The 17981-nt window shown below is 14.8% G+C and overlaps 3 protein-coding genes across 3 annotated transcripts, besides 30 other annotated features; 2 read left to right on the forward strand and 1 right to left on the reverse strand. All coding sequences in view use genetic code 6, as the record gives it.

Moving 5' to 3' along the window:
• Positions 1-37: 37 nt before the first annotated feature.
• Positions 38-93: a microsatellite.
• A 415-nt stretch (positions 94-508) lies between these two features.
• Positions 509-569: a microsatellite.
• Positions 570-590: 21 nt separating this feature from the next.
• Positions 591-645: a microsatellite.
• Positions 608-661: a microsatellite.
• A 277-nt stretch (positions 662-938) lies between these two features.
• Positions 939-976: a microsatellite.
• Positions 977-1891: 915 nt separating this feature from the next.
• Positions 1892-1932: a microsatellite.
• Positions 1933-2996: 1064 nt separating this feature from the next.
• Positions 2997-3043: a microsatellite.
• Positions 3044-4136: 1093 nt separating this feature from the next.
• Positions 4137-4202: a microsatellite.
• A 369-nt stretch (positions 4203-4571) lies between these two features.
• Positions 4572-4630: a microsatellite.
• Positions 4577-4634: a microsatellite.
• Positions 4583-4636: a microsatellite.
• Positions 4637-4993: 357 nt separating this feature from the next.
• Positions 4994-5029: a microsatellite.
• A 219-nt stretch (positions 5030-5248) lies between these two features.
• IMG5_149590 (MORN repeat protein) lies at positions 5249-6380 on the forward strand (the record flags this gene model as incomplete). Its single annotated transcript, XM_004030922.1, has 2 exons — positions 5249-6173; positions 6238-6380. Coding segments are annotated over 2 exons (1068 nt in total), but the record flags the coding sequence as incomplete, so codon positions are not given.
• Positions 6381-6484: 104 nt separating this feature from the next.
• Positions 6485-6580: a microsatellite.
• Positions 6487-6571: a microsatellite.
• Positions 6581-6655: a microsatellite.
• Positions 6585-6658: a microsatellite.
• Positions 6625-6669: a microsatellite.
• Positions 6670-7420: 751 nt separating this feature from the next.
• Positions 7421-7483: a microsatellite.
• A 154-nt stretch (positions 7484-7637) lies between these two features.
• On the reverse strand, positions 7638-15194 carry IMG5_149600 (hypothetical protein; the record flags this gene model as incomplete). Its single annotated transcript, XM_004030923.1, has 5 exons — positions 7638-7981; positions 8039-8333; positions 8512-10740; positions 10796-13191; positions 14087-15194. 5 exons carry the CDS (start codon positions 15192-15194, stop codon positions 7638-7640), a joined length of 6372 nt encoding a protein of 2123 aa, XP_004030971.1.
• Positions 8372-8431: a microsatellite.
• Positions 8376-8462: a microsatellite.
• Positions 8408-8471: a microsatellite.
• Positions 8427-8473: a microsatellite.
• Positions 8457-8509: a microsatellite.
• Positions 8464-8498: a microsatellite.
• Positions 9264-9305: a microsatellite.
• Positions 9435-9486: a microsatellite.
• Positions 10943-10986: a microsatellite.
• Positions 12361-12420: a microsatellite.
• Positions 14117-14166: a microsatellite.
• Positions 14131-14176: a microsatellite.
• Positions 15195-16770: 1576 nt separating the features above from the next.
• On the forward strand, positions 16771-17485 carry IMG5_149610 (sodium calcium exchanger protein, putative; the record flags this gene model as incomplete). The annotated part of the gene is made up of 3 exons (XM_004030924.1): positions 16771-16929; positions 17013-17297; positions 17358-17485. Coding segments are annotated over 3 exons (572 nt in total), but the record flags the coding sequence as incomplete, so codon positions are not given.
• Between the last annotated feature and the right edge of the window lie 496 nt (positions 17486-17981).

Below are 17981 nucleotides of genomic sequence, written 5' to 3' on the forward strand. Positions count from 1 at the left end.
TATTTTTTTAATTATTATTTTATTTGATTACCAAAATATTTAATTAATTTTTTATTTGATTTTAATTTAATTTATTTTTATTTGCATATTAATCTATGTTATCATTATAAATCCGCTAATATTTTAATAATTAAATTTTAAAAAAAAAATATTTAATTATTTTTATTAACTATTAACACAATAATAGATTAATAATTATGTTTTATACAACATAAATATAATTAATTAAATAATATAAAAATTTATAAATTTATAAAATTAAATATTTGTAAATAAATTTTTTAAAAAATAAAAATTAAAAGAATAAATATTCAGTATTTAAAATTTTATTTTTGAAAATAATATGATTTATATTATTGAGTTTAAATTGAATATATATATATTTATAAGAATAAAGAGATTTTTAGTTAACTAATAATAAAATAAAATATATATTATACAATATAAATATAAAAAATTAATTAAATAAAATAAATAACTTTTCTTTTTAATACAATGCATTTTCTAAAAATAAAAAAATAAAAGTTCATTAAATTAAATAAATAAAAAAAAAAAAATTTATTAATTAACAATATAATTAAATATTGATTAAAAAATAAATTAGAAGTTAAAAATAAAAAAAAAAATTAAATATAAAATTAAAAATTTATAAATTAAAAAACTTGTAAAATTATAATATTATTTTATAAATTTATAATTTTGAAAAGTAAAACTTTTTATAATTATTAAATTATAAATATTAAATAATATTAAAAGATGAATATATATATAATAAGTTATATTAAATAAAATGTAAAAGATATTATATTACAAAATATAATAAAATATTTCATATTGTATTTGTAAAAATATTATTTTCTTATAAAAAAAAATAACAAAATTAATAATTTGAGAATAGAAAATAAAAAAATATATATATAGATGAATTATAAAAATTAATATATATATATATAAATATATATATATATTTATATATTTTTTTATAAAAATTATATTTTTATTTTTATATTTCAAATTATAAAAAAAATCATATATTTTTAAAAATAAATGTATTTGAACTTTAAAAAATCAATTCCTTAATAATAAAATAAAATTAATACAAATAATTATTTATATTGTTAAAAAAATAAAAAACATAAAGCTTTCGAACTTTTATTTATTTTTTAGAAAAAAGCTGTTTTATTAACTAATCACCTTTATGTCCTTAATGTGTTCATGAAGAACATAGTGGTCATTAAGTTAAATTAATAAAAGAAATATCAGAAATAGCTTATAAGTTTATACAAGATGAGAAATGTAAACCTATAATAAGTTAATATTGGTAGAAATTATAGTAATAATATAATGAAATAAATGGAGAAATAAGCTAATTAATATATTATCTGTAAGAAACACAGAATTTTTTAAAGTAACATAATTAAGTATTTTTTAATAAACTAAATTCAGTTAAAAATAATTTATGGAACAATATATAGGAGAATGCAAAATAAATAATTTATAATTAAGTAAGTGATGAATATGAACTCTTTTAAAAAACAAAGATTATTTTAAAAAATATTAATGTAATTGATGAACAACCTTAATATAAATAAAATATTTTTAAAGAATAAACTATAGAAAACATTCTTAATGGTTATAAGTAGTTATTTGATAAAATAAAGAATATTAAATAACATTTGAATTAACATTTAACTAAAAATAATATTTCTGATATTTATAATATTCCAGAAATATAAATTATTGAAGGAAATGAAGTTGTTAAAATTTTATAAAATGAAAGTGAATGTTAAAAAAGATTTTGTTAAGATGATGAAGATTTCGATATTATTGAAATCAAATAAAATGAGGATTTATAAAAAAAAAAATATTTAAATTTTAAAAAAAAAATAACATAATAATAATAATAATAATAATAATATTAATAATAATAATGGAACTATTATCAAGAATTTTTGTGAATAATTTTATATTAACAAATAATTATTTGGAATTAATTAATAAAAAATTTTGTAGAATAATTTTAATCTATAAAGAGAGAAATATAATACTAATGAAAATGATTCTAAAAGTTTAAATTTTTTATTAGATAAAAATAAACATTAATTAAAAACAAAATTTAGTTTTTAAAATAATTTATAGGTTACTATTTTATAAGGGAAACTTTTTTCTGCTATTCTTTAAAAAAAGGATAATGAAAAATTTAATTAGAAAGATCTTAAGTAGTAAATTTTATAAGAAGATTCATTTTCGAATTAATACTATATTTTTAGAAATTGGGATTTCGATAATAACTATTATAAAAACATTTCGGAGTTTTTGTTTGAAAATAGTTTAAATAGTTCACATGATTTTAATTTTAATTTGAAAGATGTTAATTTAAAAAAATATTTAGATGGTTATATTTTAGGTCCTTTTAAAGAGTTAAATGCCATTTATATTTATTAATAAAGTATTGTTGAGAAATTAAACGAAGGGTATATTTAGTTGTTTTGAAAAAATTATATTTACTATTTACTTTTATTTATGTAGACTGCTTTTTCTAATTATTTTTTTAATTTCAAGATCAGAAAACAAGAGGATATAAATCATAACAAAATATATTAAATTTTTATTATACAAAATATAATTTTACAACTATTATTTTTAAAAATAAATAAATAATAAAATTATATTTTAGTTTAAAATTATATATAAATACTATGATAAATAAAGTAAAAAAATATATAATAGTATATTCTTTTTTATTATAAAATACTTAATTAATATTATTTTATTATATTAATAGTTTTATATATATTTTAAACATATTTTTAATCTATATTTAGTTTTTTTTTCTATATTAATTAATATAATCTAATAATATTTACAAAATTAAATATTAACAATTAAATATTTTATTAGATTAAAATATATATTTTATTTTATATTTATTTTCATGGATTTAAAAAATTATTAATTTATTAATATATTATATTTATTAAACCAAAAAATAATCCAATATAAAAATATTTAAAATATAAAAGACATATAATATATAAAAATAATATTTATTATAATAATTAAAATTAAATAATAAATATTTAATTATAATAAATATATAGTCAAATAACTTATAAATAAACTAATAAATTGATAATTATTTTATAATGGAATCTTTCAAAAATTTTATAGTAAAAAAATAATTAGTTATATATAAAAATGAAAAAAGACTTTATAAAAAACGAATCGAAAAAATTTAAAGAAATAATAAACGAAATTAAAAATAATTATTAAAATTTAATTTATATTTATTATAAAATCTTTAAATCTTAAAGGAAAAATATTTAAAAAGAACAAACTAAAATAAAAAAATTAAATAATATCAAATAAATAATAATATCGAAACATATTTAGAAAATCAATTCATTATAGAAATTAAGTATAATAATAAGAATAAGCTTATTGTTTTAAAAACGAATAAATTAAAATTTTTTGCAAATATAAATAAAAGTATATACTTTTAAGGAAAAAATTGGAATTTGAATCTAATAGATTTATCGAAAAAAATAAAAGATAAAATATTCGATTTTAAATTTAAAAATAAGTAAATTATAACCAATAAATGAAAATACTTCATAAACTGAAATAATGTATAGTTTTGAAACAATCAAAAGTTTAATCAAATTTTTTTTATATAAATTAATTAAAATGTTTATTATATTAAATTTATTAAAATTAGAGTTTTATAATAAGCCATAGCTTTATTAATTTTTGAAAATAATAAAATGAAAACAAACAAAATATTAGAATTAAATGAGGAAAATGGTAAACTTAATTCTCTTTTATAAAATTAATAATTGTAAATATAAATTAATAGAAATAGATAAAAAAATTAAAGTTCTTTTTAAAAAAATTTTTAAAGAATTAATTAAATTTATATGTGATATATTTATTTTAAATATATAGTTTAAAGTAAAAAAGGGTTGTAATAAAATAATATATTGGAGAAAAAAAGTAAATTGCAAAGATAATAATTTTAATCTGTTTAAAGCTAATTTTTAGAATTATAATAATAATGAAGTTAATAAAAAATTTTAATGCTCTTTTTATTTTTAATAATTATTTATTTTTTAATGAATATAATTAATATTAGTTCCATTTTTATTTGTATTTGTATTTATATTTGTAATTATATTTGCAATTGTATTTTTATTTATATTTGTTATATAAATAAATATAATAATAATAGAGAAAGTAAATAATAATATAATTAAAATTAAATTTAATATATCAGTTAGTGTTAAATTTGACATTAAATAAAAGCTTTATTATATTCTTTTAATTATTATGGTAATATAAGTACTTAATATTAAAGGATAAAAATTTAATATAATTATATTGATTATAAGGCATATCTAATAATAAGAAATTTAAATCTTAAAATATTTTTTTTTTAAAAAAAAAATGAAAAACTTATTAATATAAACTTATATTTAAAAATGAAACTTTTTATTTTTATAATATTTAAAAAATAAAACTTACATATAAAAAATTTGATATAATTATTATATATATTAATTGATAATATAAATATATATTTTTTATTTTTTTTTAAAATTGTTTTTTTAATATTTTTTTTAATTTTCTTTTTTTAAAAAAATTCAATTAAAAAAAAAAAAAGAATATAAATAATTTTCTTTTTTTATTGTTTTTTTTTATATAGTCTTCTAAAAAAAAATAGAAAAAAAATATATACAAGTAATATAAAGTAGTTAGTTAATTAATTTAAAATTGCTTAAATTAAATACAAAAGAAAAGAAAAGAAAAGGAAAAAAATATTTTTAAAAAAAAAATTTAAATAATTAAATTAAAAACTATATAAGTTTAATATATATATATACACTGTTTAAATTAAATTTTTTATATAATAATTTTTTATTTTTTAATATAATCAAAAGTTTTAAAGAAATTAATTTAAATTGTTTAATTGTTTTTGTAATTTTTAATTTATTTGATAAAAAATATTAAAATAAAAAATAATTAAATTAAATAAAATTTTGATATATAATAACAATATTATTAGTTTATATATTTATTTTATAATAATTTATGGGCCAATAATAATGCTTTAAAAACTAATAAATATAAGAATAACAACAATATTAAACTTGTGAAATAATACCTATATAAGAAACAAATGATTAATAATATAAAATAATAAACATTGTTGCAAAATAAAATTGTATAAAATTAAATAATAAAATTAAAAAAAATAAAAAAAGAATAATTTACAGAATAACACAAAGAAGAAGATTGTATGTAATAAAGTTATGCTGAATTAAAAAGTTAGTATTTTGTTACCAATAATAATTTTGAGACAAAAAGTAATATTTAAATTACTGAAAATTAACAAATAGAACATTTACCTAATCCATAAAAAGCATAATATACATAATTTGTTTCCTCAAACTAAAACAAAAATATAATAGAAACTTTATAAAAATTAGGAGATTTTAATTATAAAGATAATAGATTTTTTTCTCAATAGTTAACAAATTATGATTTAAATTTACCTTTTTTGGGTCCTTTTATATTTTAAGGGGGATAAATATATATAGGATAATGGAATAACGGGAATAGGCACGGATAAGGAAGATAATATTGGAAAGAGGGTAGTATATATGAAGGATATTGGGAAAATGGTAAAATAAAGAATATATACTAAAAAAAAAAAAAAAAAGATCAAGCACATGGTTTTGGAAGATTAATTTATTAATCAGGAGACGCATATATAGGTTAATGGAAAAACGACTAGTGCGAAGGATTTGGAATTTATTATTTTTTCAATGGAGGAAAATATGAAGGATAATGGATTGGAGATAAATATAATGGAAAAGGAATAGAACATTGGCCTGATGGGTCTTTTTATGAAGGAGATTTCATTAATTAAAATAAATAAGGGAAAGGAGTGTTTAAATGGAATGATTAATCGATATATTAAGGGGAATTTTATAATAATTTTATGCATGGATAAGGGAAATATAATTGGCCAGATGGAAAATGTTATGAAGGTTAGTGGGAAAATAATAAAATGTAGGGAAAAGGGGTTTTTATATGGAATGATGGAAATAGATATGAAGGAGAATATTATGATGATTTGAAAAATGGATTTGGTGTGTTTTATTATTCAAATGGTAAATATATTTTATACATTTTTTATTGCTTTTAAATAGTTATTTATTTTTTCGTTTGTTTAAGGTATGTAATTTATAGGTAATTGGAAAAATGGAAAATAACATGGAGAAGGGGTTATTGTAGATAAAAATAAAAAAGAATAAAAAACTAAATGGGATAATGGTGTTTTAATACAATGGTTTATTTATTTTATAATATATTTTTGATTTTATATTATTAGGGTAAAGTAAGATAATAAAACTAATTGTTGAAAAAATAAACGACATATTTTTTTGAAAAATATATATTAAATATACGTATATAATAATTTTATATATTTATTTATTTATAATTATATTTATATTTATATTTATATTTATATTTATATTTATATATATATATATATATATATATATATATATCTATAATTTTTTTTTTTTTATGTTTTTATGTTTTTTATATTTTTATTAATTTTTTTTTTATTATTATTATTTTTTTTTTTTTTACATATAATTTCTGTCCTTATTTTTGTTTGTAAAGCATAAATAATTAATTTGATTTTTTTTTTTTTTATATAAGCCTTTTTTCTAATTATATTTATATAAAAAAAAAAATTCTTTACAACTTTTATATATCATTTATTTATTTTTAGAATTTTTTTTTTTCAATATTTTTTCTCTCAAAAAATATATAAATATATATTTCGATTAAAAAAGTTATTTTCTTATTTCATAATAAAATATGAAAAAAATATATATTTTAAATATTCTTATCTTACATTTATACTTTGATAGCTTCTTTTATATGTCAAAGAAATTTTATTCATATAATTTTTTTTACTGAATTAAAATAAGGTCTTAGTCTTATTTTTTAACATAGATTCAAATATAAAGGATTTCTAGAAAAAATATTTTGTTTTAATTAAAAAAATAAAGTTATTTATTAATTTTAGAATATAATTTAAATGAATAAGTAATTAATTTGATAATTATTTATAAGGAAAGCATTTAAATAATTAATAAATAAAAAAAATGAAGAAATAATATGATTTAAATAGTAATTAATAATATATTAAAAAGATTATATTAAAAATATAAGAAAAATTGTAAAATGAATATATATATATATATATATATAATAATTATTATATTATATTAAATCAGGTTTTGTTAGTTTTTTTTAATAGTTTATATATAAAAAAATTAATCTATTTTTTTATACATAAACTATTCAAAAAAGGCGAACAAAAATTAATTTTGAAAATACAATATATATATATATATATATATATATATATTTATATATATATATATATAATAGATATATATATTTTTTTATTTATATTAAAATTTTATATTTTTTAATTTAAATATATTATTTTATAATTAATTTATTTTGAAAATATATATATAAAAAAATAAACATTTAAAAAAAAATACACAAAATATTTTTTTTTTTTTTTTAATATAAAATATATAAAAAATTCATTATTTACTAATAAAATAAGTTTAAATAATTTCTTATGTATTATTCATATTGCCTATACTAACATTTTTAGCTTTTACAATACAAAATTAATTTATATTTTATTTATTAATCCAATTTTTAGTACTTTAACTAATCATAACCTTCCCAGGTTCTCCACTTTATTCCATTTTATTAGCAATAAGAATATCTCTTCCATAAACATCATATCTAACAACTTTTGTACCTAAGATTCCTCCAATTATTCTCTTTCCAGTATGAACTCCTATTCTCATATTTAAAAAGGTATAATTTTATCGGATTCTATTAATTTCATCAATCATTTATAATGCGAAATTAATTACTTTATAATATAAATATATATATATATATAAATATCATAATGTATTGTATTTTTTACCATTTACAGCTTCTTTTGCCTTTTCTTAAACAGTATTTAACCTTTCAGCATCTACAAAAGATAAAACAACATAGCAATCACCGATAGTATATAATTTAAAAACGTTGTTTAGTAAACATAATTAGTCAAAGCTTTCAAAAAGATCTTTTAACATTCTCATAACTTTTTTAGGTTCTTTTACTTTATCAGAAAATTCAGTAAAACCTTTGATATCAGCAAATAAAATAGTGACATCTTCAAATTAATCTGTTAGTTCTCTTTTATTTTATAAATTTCCTCTAAATTTTTTCAATGCCTAATTTATATGTATTATATATAAATATATATAAGTTTAAAAATATATTTAAATAAAAAAAATATGTTTTAAAGAAAAAGAATATTTAATTAAAAAAATGAAATATATTTTTATATAAAAAGAATATATATATATATATATATTTATTTATATATCATTATTTATATATTTTTATTACTATTGCAGGTAATAATTAATTAACAAGTAATTGCATAGATTCTTTTTTTTGGTTTATTTTTGATGTTTAATTATAATTTTTTTTAGCAGTATTTCTATATATTTATCCTTTGTATATCATAAATGTAACAAATGTAAATATAAAAAAGGTATTTTCTACATCTATTTGTTTCCAAATAAATCCAATATATAAGCTTATAAAAATAAATCCAAAAATAATAATTTCAACAAAATTGAATATACTTAAATGATTAAACCATTTATATAAAACTACACTTTCAATTATTTAGACAATAATCATTTTCTAATTATCGTCACACATTTTTGCCTAAAAGAATTATGTAAACACTGCATATATAAAAATTGCATATATTAATTTTTTATATTTTTGATTTTTATAGGCTTTTTCTAATATTTAGAAAGCTGTTATAAATAAAAAGACAGTTATAATTCTTAAAACAAATATTATAAGATGATTTTAACATGTATCGTATGATATTGTGAATAATATAGTACTTATTTATTATTGGAAAAATAAAAATAATAATGAATATTTATTTTCTATAAAAGTAATTTGTTATATCTATTTTTTAAATTTATTAATGGTTTATTAAGGATTAGTATTTTTATTTATTATTGTATTATATTTAATAGAATCATTATTTATATTATCTTATTCTTCTTCAGATTCATCTTCCTCGCTTTCATCTTCAGAAAAACTTGATAATTCCTATTTATTTTTTAAATTAAATGATATATAAATATATATATATATATATATATATATATATTATACATTAATATATTCTGTATTTTATTTTTATTCATTAGATTTATAAGGAGTTTATTCATCTCCTAAATTAATAGTTTTGATATTTTTTCCTTTAAAGATATTAATAATATTATTTTTCTATTTAATTTGACAATTATTATTTTCAATTTATTAATTACTATGTTCAATCTATTAATTAATATTATTAATAATACTAAAATTGCTATTTTTTTTTATTCCAGTATTTTTAATATTAACAAGTGCGGATTGAAATTTTTTACTTGTAAAAAGTTCCCCAATTTCATATGCAGTCATTAATTCTTTTCCTTTAGGCTAAAATTAAATCGGTTTAAAATTATGATTCATCTACTTTACCTCATCTTTAACACTTTCTGATATTAAAATTTTACCATAATTACACTAAGCACATATTCTTGATGTTGTATTTACAGTATCTCCTATTAGAGAAAACTAGGGTTTTGGATTTCCTATAATACCGGCTATTACTTCGCCTTTATTTATTCCTATTTTTAATTTAATCCGATTGTTTTCAGAACCCCATCTGGTATTTTATGCACTTTCAAGCATTTCTTTTGCCATAAGAACCAGTCTTTCACCTTTTCCAATATGTTTTAACTACTCAATGATATTATTTTCAGATTCTTCAATACCAGTGGCAGCCATATATGTTTTACCGACAGTCTCGATTTTTTAAGCGCCGTATTTTTCACAGATATTGTCGAATTTACGGAAAAGATCATCTAAAATTACTACTACATTGTTCTTTTCTTATTAAATTAATTAATCGAATTCACATATATCGGCAAACAAAATAGCTACTTACTAAAGGCTTTTTGCCATTTCAAATTTTTTGGTATTTTTTCGATTTTATTTTATATAGTTTTCAACGAATTCGGGTACTAGCATTGAAAGAATTTAATTATTTTGCTCTTTTACGGATTTGATGTCTTCTAGAGCACAAAAATGTTTCCTTTATTCTTATTAATTTCTATATAAACTAAAAAAAGAGTATATATAGATATATGAAGTTAATAAAATGAATTAAAAAATGAAATATATTTCAATTATTTGAGATCTTTTATCAGTATATTATGTTAGTATTATATATGTTTACACTATATAATTTAAAGTGTGGATTATTAAGACTTTTAATAAGGAAATATTTAAATTAATTGTCGTTATTAGGTTTAAAATTAGATTAATAAGAATTAAATTTATTTTTTTATCCAAAAGTTAAATTATTAGTATTATTAGAGTACTCAAAAATATTATAGAAGCTGTTGTTTTGTAGTAGTTTTTTTAGAAATGAGAGGAAAATATATATATTAAAAGTAATAAATAGATAATTATAAATGATATTTTAGTATAAAAAAATTAATTATTTGTTTAATTTATAATAATATCAAATATTATATAGACTGTAATGAATATTATAGTCTATTTTTTTAAATAAAAAAATAAATTAAATTTTAAGTATTTTTTATATTTTTACTAATATATAGGTTATTCGAAATTATTTTATATAGTTCAAGATATTTTTTAATTTAAATTTTTCTTCCAGTGTTTCGTCTTTAAAATCTTAAGTAAATTTATTTATATATAAAAATAGTTTATCTTAATTATTTTCTAACACTATAAAATATATATATATATATATATATATATATATATATATATATATATTTTTTTTTTTTTATATTTAAATAAATAAAAAATATATACTATCTAAAACACTCTATTCAATTTTTTTGAAAGAACTAAAAATTTTCTATATGTATTTTTTTATATTTATATTTCTTTTCTCTTATTCTTCCCAATAATATCCAAAAACTCCCCAAAATTAACAAATTAAAAATCCACATATTAAATTAAATACAAAACAGAAAATTAGTCCTTAATTTTCAAATAATAAATCTCCTAAGTGCTACCAATCAACCATTTAGTCCCAAAATATCTTCTAGAAGTAAATTAACCAAGTAATCAAGCCTCCTTATAGAAAAATAAAAAAAATAAAAATCTTCAAAGAGAACAAGAAGGCGATTTTAAATGCTAAAATACCCACTAGACTTAACAAAATAATCTATATAGATTAATAAAGCTCACAATTTTTCCCTTATTTATTAATGAAATATTAAATAGAATACATAGTATTATAATAAATGAGAATAGCTTAAAGAAAGGTTTCTAAAATACCCTCAAACTATAATTTTCTGTAAAAATTTTGCCTTTTTTTTGTTAAAATAAAATCCTTTTAATCTTCATAGAAAAGTATCACTGAAAAAAAAAGCGAAAAAACAAAAGAAAAATCTAAAATAATAATTAATTGCCAAAATAAAAAGGAATTCCCAATAAAACCACTATCCCAAACAAAAAAACAAACAGTAAAACTGACCAATATTTGCGCATAAAAAACACTGAAAATTATCTTCTGGATTTTATTGGAAAAAAAAACACCTTAGTCTATTATTTCCGAAACTTCTTATATTTAATTAATTTATATATCCCCAAAATAACTATAAAATTAATTATTCTCAACTTTTTATTCTAATTCAATTGAAATATCAGAACTTTTGTTCATATTAGAATCTTTATAGCCCTCACCTAATGATAATATAGTACTTTCAGAGTCTTTAGTTGATTTTATTATATCTAAAAGGAAGCCTTTGGTAAATTAATCGATGTTATAGCCTATTAGTTTAGTTATAAATTATAATATGAATATAAAATGCTATAATAAATTGTTATCTCTGAGAATTTTGTAAAATGTAATACCGTTAAGGTACATTATGTATTATTTATTAGGATTTTGCTTTTCTTTTAAGAAAAATAAAATAGATCTTATTTAATCCCAAATATGAGATATATTAGATTCGCAGCATATATTTAAAATATTTTCTTAATTTAATTTTATACCTATATTACTAATATATATAAATAAATATAAAATATTAGTATAGATTATATTTAATTTTTAGATATTTTTTTTTTATTAAAAAAAAAAAAAACAAATAATTATTTAATAAACTATTTTATATAATATAATAAAAATAAAAAATAATATATATATATATATATATATATATATATATATATATATATATTTATATATATATATATCTTTTTACATTAATGTATTTATGGTTTTTTATTTTATTTAATTAGACAAAATAAATAGGTTTTTATTTTTTTTATCAAAGTTTTCATATAATTAAAGCGCTTATTCATTTATTTTATCTTTTATGCCTATTAAGGCCAAATATTCCAGATCATTTTCCAAAGTTTTAGATAAATTTCTAATATCATGGTCTTATATTTATATATTCGATTATAAAAGATTATACTAATCTATATATTCGTTAAACTATTACATACTAAGAGTTTTATAAGCAAAAGTTAAAGGTAAAATACCCTTTTTTTAATAGTCGTTTATTAAAAAATCTAAATTTTCATGCTGAATTTTATTTAATTTTAATTATGATTTTATATTTTAAGCATACCCTTAAGTATATATATAATATTAATTATCTATTTATGTAAAATCTTATAATTAAACAATTACAGAAAAGTTATGTTTTTCTTCTTTTTAATAATTTATTACTTTAGTAAAAATTTCAACTAATTTTCTATTCTATATATTTAAATATATATTAATTTATATATGTAATAGAATATTTTTTTATTTTTTTACATTAAAATATATAAACATTTTGTCTTTTTAAGTATATAATTAATAGCCTGAATTTCGTGCAAATTTAAGTAAAGTGTTTTAAATAGGAAGTTCTATATTTTTTATGGATTAAAGTTAACCAAATTATGAAGGTTCTGAATAATTACATATTAAAATTGCATAAAATAATTATTATAGATTGATATTTTTTTGATTATGATCTTTTTATTATTATAATTAATATATATAATCTTCGTTTTTATAAATCTTTATATCATTTAAATCTTATAATATAAATTAATCTTTTTATATTTGAAATTATTCTTATGTAATACTTAAAGTTTATTGTTTTTCTTCTTTATTTTATATAATATTTTTGTCTTCAATTTAATTATTTATTTGTATTTGATTTTCTATTTTTGATTAATCATCTTTTAGTTATTGTTATATTTGCTAATTCTATAAATATGCTAGATGTATTTATTTTTAAATTAATACTTTTTCTTATAAATTAGATTCCTTATTTTAATTATCATTATTACTATGTATTTATTAATCAAATTCATTTACAAAGTCTTGCTTTTAAACTAAATTTAAAATATCAATTTCATCTTTATGAAAGCTTTTTAAAATTGGAGAGTTTGAACTATATTTTGCCATAGGTTAATAATCTATGTCTTTTAAATTATCATAAATTTTATCTGATTTATTTATTGTTGTTTGTTTTTAAAGTGTATCTAATTATTATAAACCGTTATTAAATTTATTATTACTATTAAAAATAGATTGAAATTCTAATATATATTTTTAAAATTATAATATATATAAATGTAGATATATATTTATATTTTTATATACACATTTAACTATCCCCAAGAATTTATAATTAATTTTCTATTTTCAAATGATTTATATAATTATTATTATTTTCTTTTTAATAGCTATTTATAATTTTTAAACCTTTTAAATCTGAATTTTACTAACTTTATAAATTGTTTAAACTTTAAGTACTATCTAATTATTTTCCTAATATTTATATTAATTTGCTTTATAAACTTTCAGGATCAAATTCATATTAAGAATTAAATATATTTATTTATTAGATTTCTCTTTCACCTTTTAAATTAAATATTGATTTATCCATAAATATATAATCAATCTATTATATATATATATATATAAATTTATTATATATAATTTTTTATACTTATCCAATATTACTTATTACATCTGGATTTCCTATATTAATTTTATTATTTGGATTTTTCTTTTTAATAATTTTTTAAATCTTATACATTTCTATAATTTAAAACAAATCCAAAATTCCATAAATTAATGGCGGGAAAATTTACGAATGTAAAATTAATTAACGAATAAATTTCAAAAACTACTACTAATTAATTTCAATAAAAATCGAATAATAACTATTTATTTAATAAGAAAGTCCTATAATATTAGTAATACTAATGAAAAAGATATAAAAAAGGCAAAGAAAGCCATAATATTAAATAATATAGATAATGTAATAATTATCTTTAAAAATTCCTTTTTTATTTTAATTATTTCTATTTAACATTATTTAAGTATTCATTCCTCCGAATACAACTAATCCATAAATCCTATATTATATTAATTTTAAAATTTTATTAATTTTTTGTTTTTATAAAAACCAATCCATATTTTTAGTCAAATAAACAATACTTCCTCTAGGTATAAAATTATCATTATTTAATACTTCTACTTTAGGGTCTTTTAAAAGTTTTAATTAACCATTAAATTATAGATTATGTTGATTTTTTTCCTCATAAGATAATTTTAAAGTTAAGCAATTTTTATATCTATTAAAATATGATTTTCTATGATCTTTTAGATTTATAACTATAAGTAAATTTTAAGTATTTTTAATAGAAATATATATTTATTTATTTAAATTACTTTTAGTTAAACTTGGTGCATTTATTTATCTATATTCATCTTTTCCGTCTACATAGAAAGTATTGATATAACAAATTGCTTGTTTATTTCTTATTTTATTCGAATCTAATAAAATTATGTCTGCAGGCGATATTTCTCCATGGCAGATTCTAATCACGTCTCCAACTTTAACTTATTCCCATTTTATTTTAATGGTTTTTAGATTATCTTCTTTTTACTTTTTTTTTTTTTTTTAAAAAAAAAGAAATAAAATAAAAAATAATATTTATAATAGACTATATACTGGCATTGTTTTATTTCTTCGACCTAAAGTAATGTTTTTCATAAAAAAAGAAAATCTCTATTAATCTTAATGTAATGATTTTTTGGGATTTTATTATTTTTTTTTTTTTTTTTTCTAAACGTGTTATTTTTCCCTTATTTTACCTCTCTTTATTATTTTAAGTCAACAAAAAAATATTTTTTTATTATATTTACTTAACAATTTTATTAATTAACTTATTTGTCCATTTATTTTCTTTTTTATAAAATTATTAAATTTTTAATTATATGTATTAAAATATTAAAAATTAAAGGGCATATATATATCCATCTTTTTTGAAATAATAATATTTAAATAAAAAATGTATATATTTTTTTTTAAAAAAATAAAATTAAATACTTATTATATGGGTCTAATTCAGGTTTTATTAAGACTATTAGAGTTATTATAAGATTAATTTAATTTCCGATTTTATAAAAATTAGAAATCATTATTTTTGGCAAAGACTTATAATTTTTATTTATATATTTAATTAAAAATTATTTTAATTTTTTTTTACTGAATATGATTGTGTATATATATTATTTAATTCAGCTTAATTATATGATACCAATCTTCCTTTTTTAATTCTAACTAAATAAAAAAACATTTTTTTTAATTATTTGATTTATATCTATATAAAAATAATATTGTTTCAATATTTACTGTTTGCGGAAATACTTCATCCTAAAAACAATGTATACATCTTTATTATTAATGATTGTTTAAAATCATTTATTATTTTAACTTATTTATATATATCTGTCTTTCAATTATTATAAAACAAAGAATGCTTCTTTATTATTTTGTTAAATATAATAATTTATTATTTATTTTGTTTATTATAAAAAATAATAATAATAATTAAATATTATTTAAATGATTTAATAAATATTATTATTAATAATATTGTAAAATTATTTAAATAAAAAGAATATTAATAAATTAAACACTACAAAAATACATTTTTATACTTAAAATATAAAAATATTTAAATAATATAATTATTTATTAAATTTCCTTTAATAAATTTATACATTTTTATAGTATTATATTTTATTATATATATTTTATATTAACTTTTTTTTAATATATAATTTTATTATTATGTTTTTTGTTTTTTTTTTTTGATAATTTAAATTAATTAATTTTTAAAAACAAACCGTTTTATTTTAAAATAAATTATTAATATTTATTATTTAAATAACTTAATTTAATAAATATTTAATAAATTATTATTTTAAAATCCATTTTAATTAATAATTATAAATAATAATATTTACTTTTATTTAATGAATAAAATACTAAAAAGAAAGTAAAAATGATTTATCTTAAATTAATATAAAATTATTACAAAAAGGTTTTTATTTTTTTTATTATTATTTTTAATAAATTAATATTATAAAAAAATAATCTTATTATATATAAAATATTTTTAAAAAATAAATTATTAAATATATATATATATATAACATTATTTATTGTAAATAAAAATTTAATTAAAATAAAATCTTTTTATATTTTTTATTTTAATAATGTTTATTTATTTTAAATTTAATTAAAAATGTAAGAAATAAACTAATGTAATTAAAAACAAATAATTTAATCAATTAATTCATGCTAATATGTAATTTAATACTGCTAAGATTATTAATAAATAAATTTTACTGAATTTTATTTTTGTACAATAAATGAAAATGTTTTAGTTTTAGATATATTAACAGTATTAATTTAATTTTATTTTTTCAATTAAAAAAAATAAAAAAATAAAAATAATTTTATTTAAAAAAAATAAAAAAATATGAGATTTTTGTACCTTTATTATCATTTTAAATATTAAGTTCAACCTCGGAAATATATTTATCAGCATCTTTATAAAAAATATCTAATTTTTTTAAATTCTCTTAAACTTTTACTGCAATTACTATATTAGCTTTTGGAAACGGAGCTCCTGATATATTTACAGCTTTAATAGCTGGAAAATCATAAAATGGGGGTATTAATATGATTATTGGTTCTATTTTTGGGGCTGGATTATTTGTTACAACAATTACTTTATCAAAAGTTATATAAAATGCAAAGAGAATAAAAGTATGTTTTTTAAAAAAATATTTTAATTTTATATATATATATATTTTTTTTTATATAAAGATAGATTAAAAAATATTTTTAAGAGATATTTTATTTTATATATTTGCATAATTAATAATTTTATTTTATACTTTTATTGGAAAAGTAACTTGGTATATGTCTTCTTTATTTATTTCTCTTTATATTATGTATTTTTATTTAGTTTAATTTTTACAATTAATATCTTTTTTTTTAAAAAAAAAATAAGATACATAGGAATAGCAATATTCTAAGAATAATAAATAAAAAAAGAATCATTAGCTTTAGGATTAGATAAACGTTTTTATTTTTTTAAAATAATAAATTTTTATTTATTTTATTTTTAAAGAAAAATTAGAATAAAAAATTGACATTGAAAACGAAGTTTAAAAAAAGATAAAATACGAAGAAAAAAAATAAAAGGAAAAAAATAATTAAATACTGTAAAAATATATATATATATATATATATAAAATAATTTTTATATCTAACGAAAATAGTATTTAAAATTAATTAAATATAAATAATACCGATAATATGGTAATGTAAAAAAAAAAATTAAATATGTATTTTTAATTTAATACTATAAAAAGTATGAAGAAGATGAAATTTTATCTTCTTCTTAATCATCTGTATTGAGTCTTTAGAATTTTTAAGAACTTTCAT

Source organism: Ichthyophthirius multifiliis (genome assembly GCF_000220395.1).
Source record: "Ichthyophthirius multifiliis unplaced genomic scaffold scaff_1120509251149, whole genome shotgun sequence".
In the NCBI taxonomy this organism is placed as follows: Eukaryota; Ciliophora; class Oligohymenophorea; order Hymenostomatida; genus Ichthyophthirius; species Ichthyophthirius multifiliis.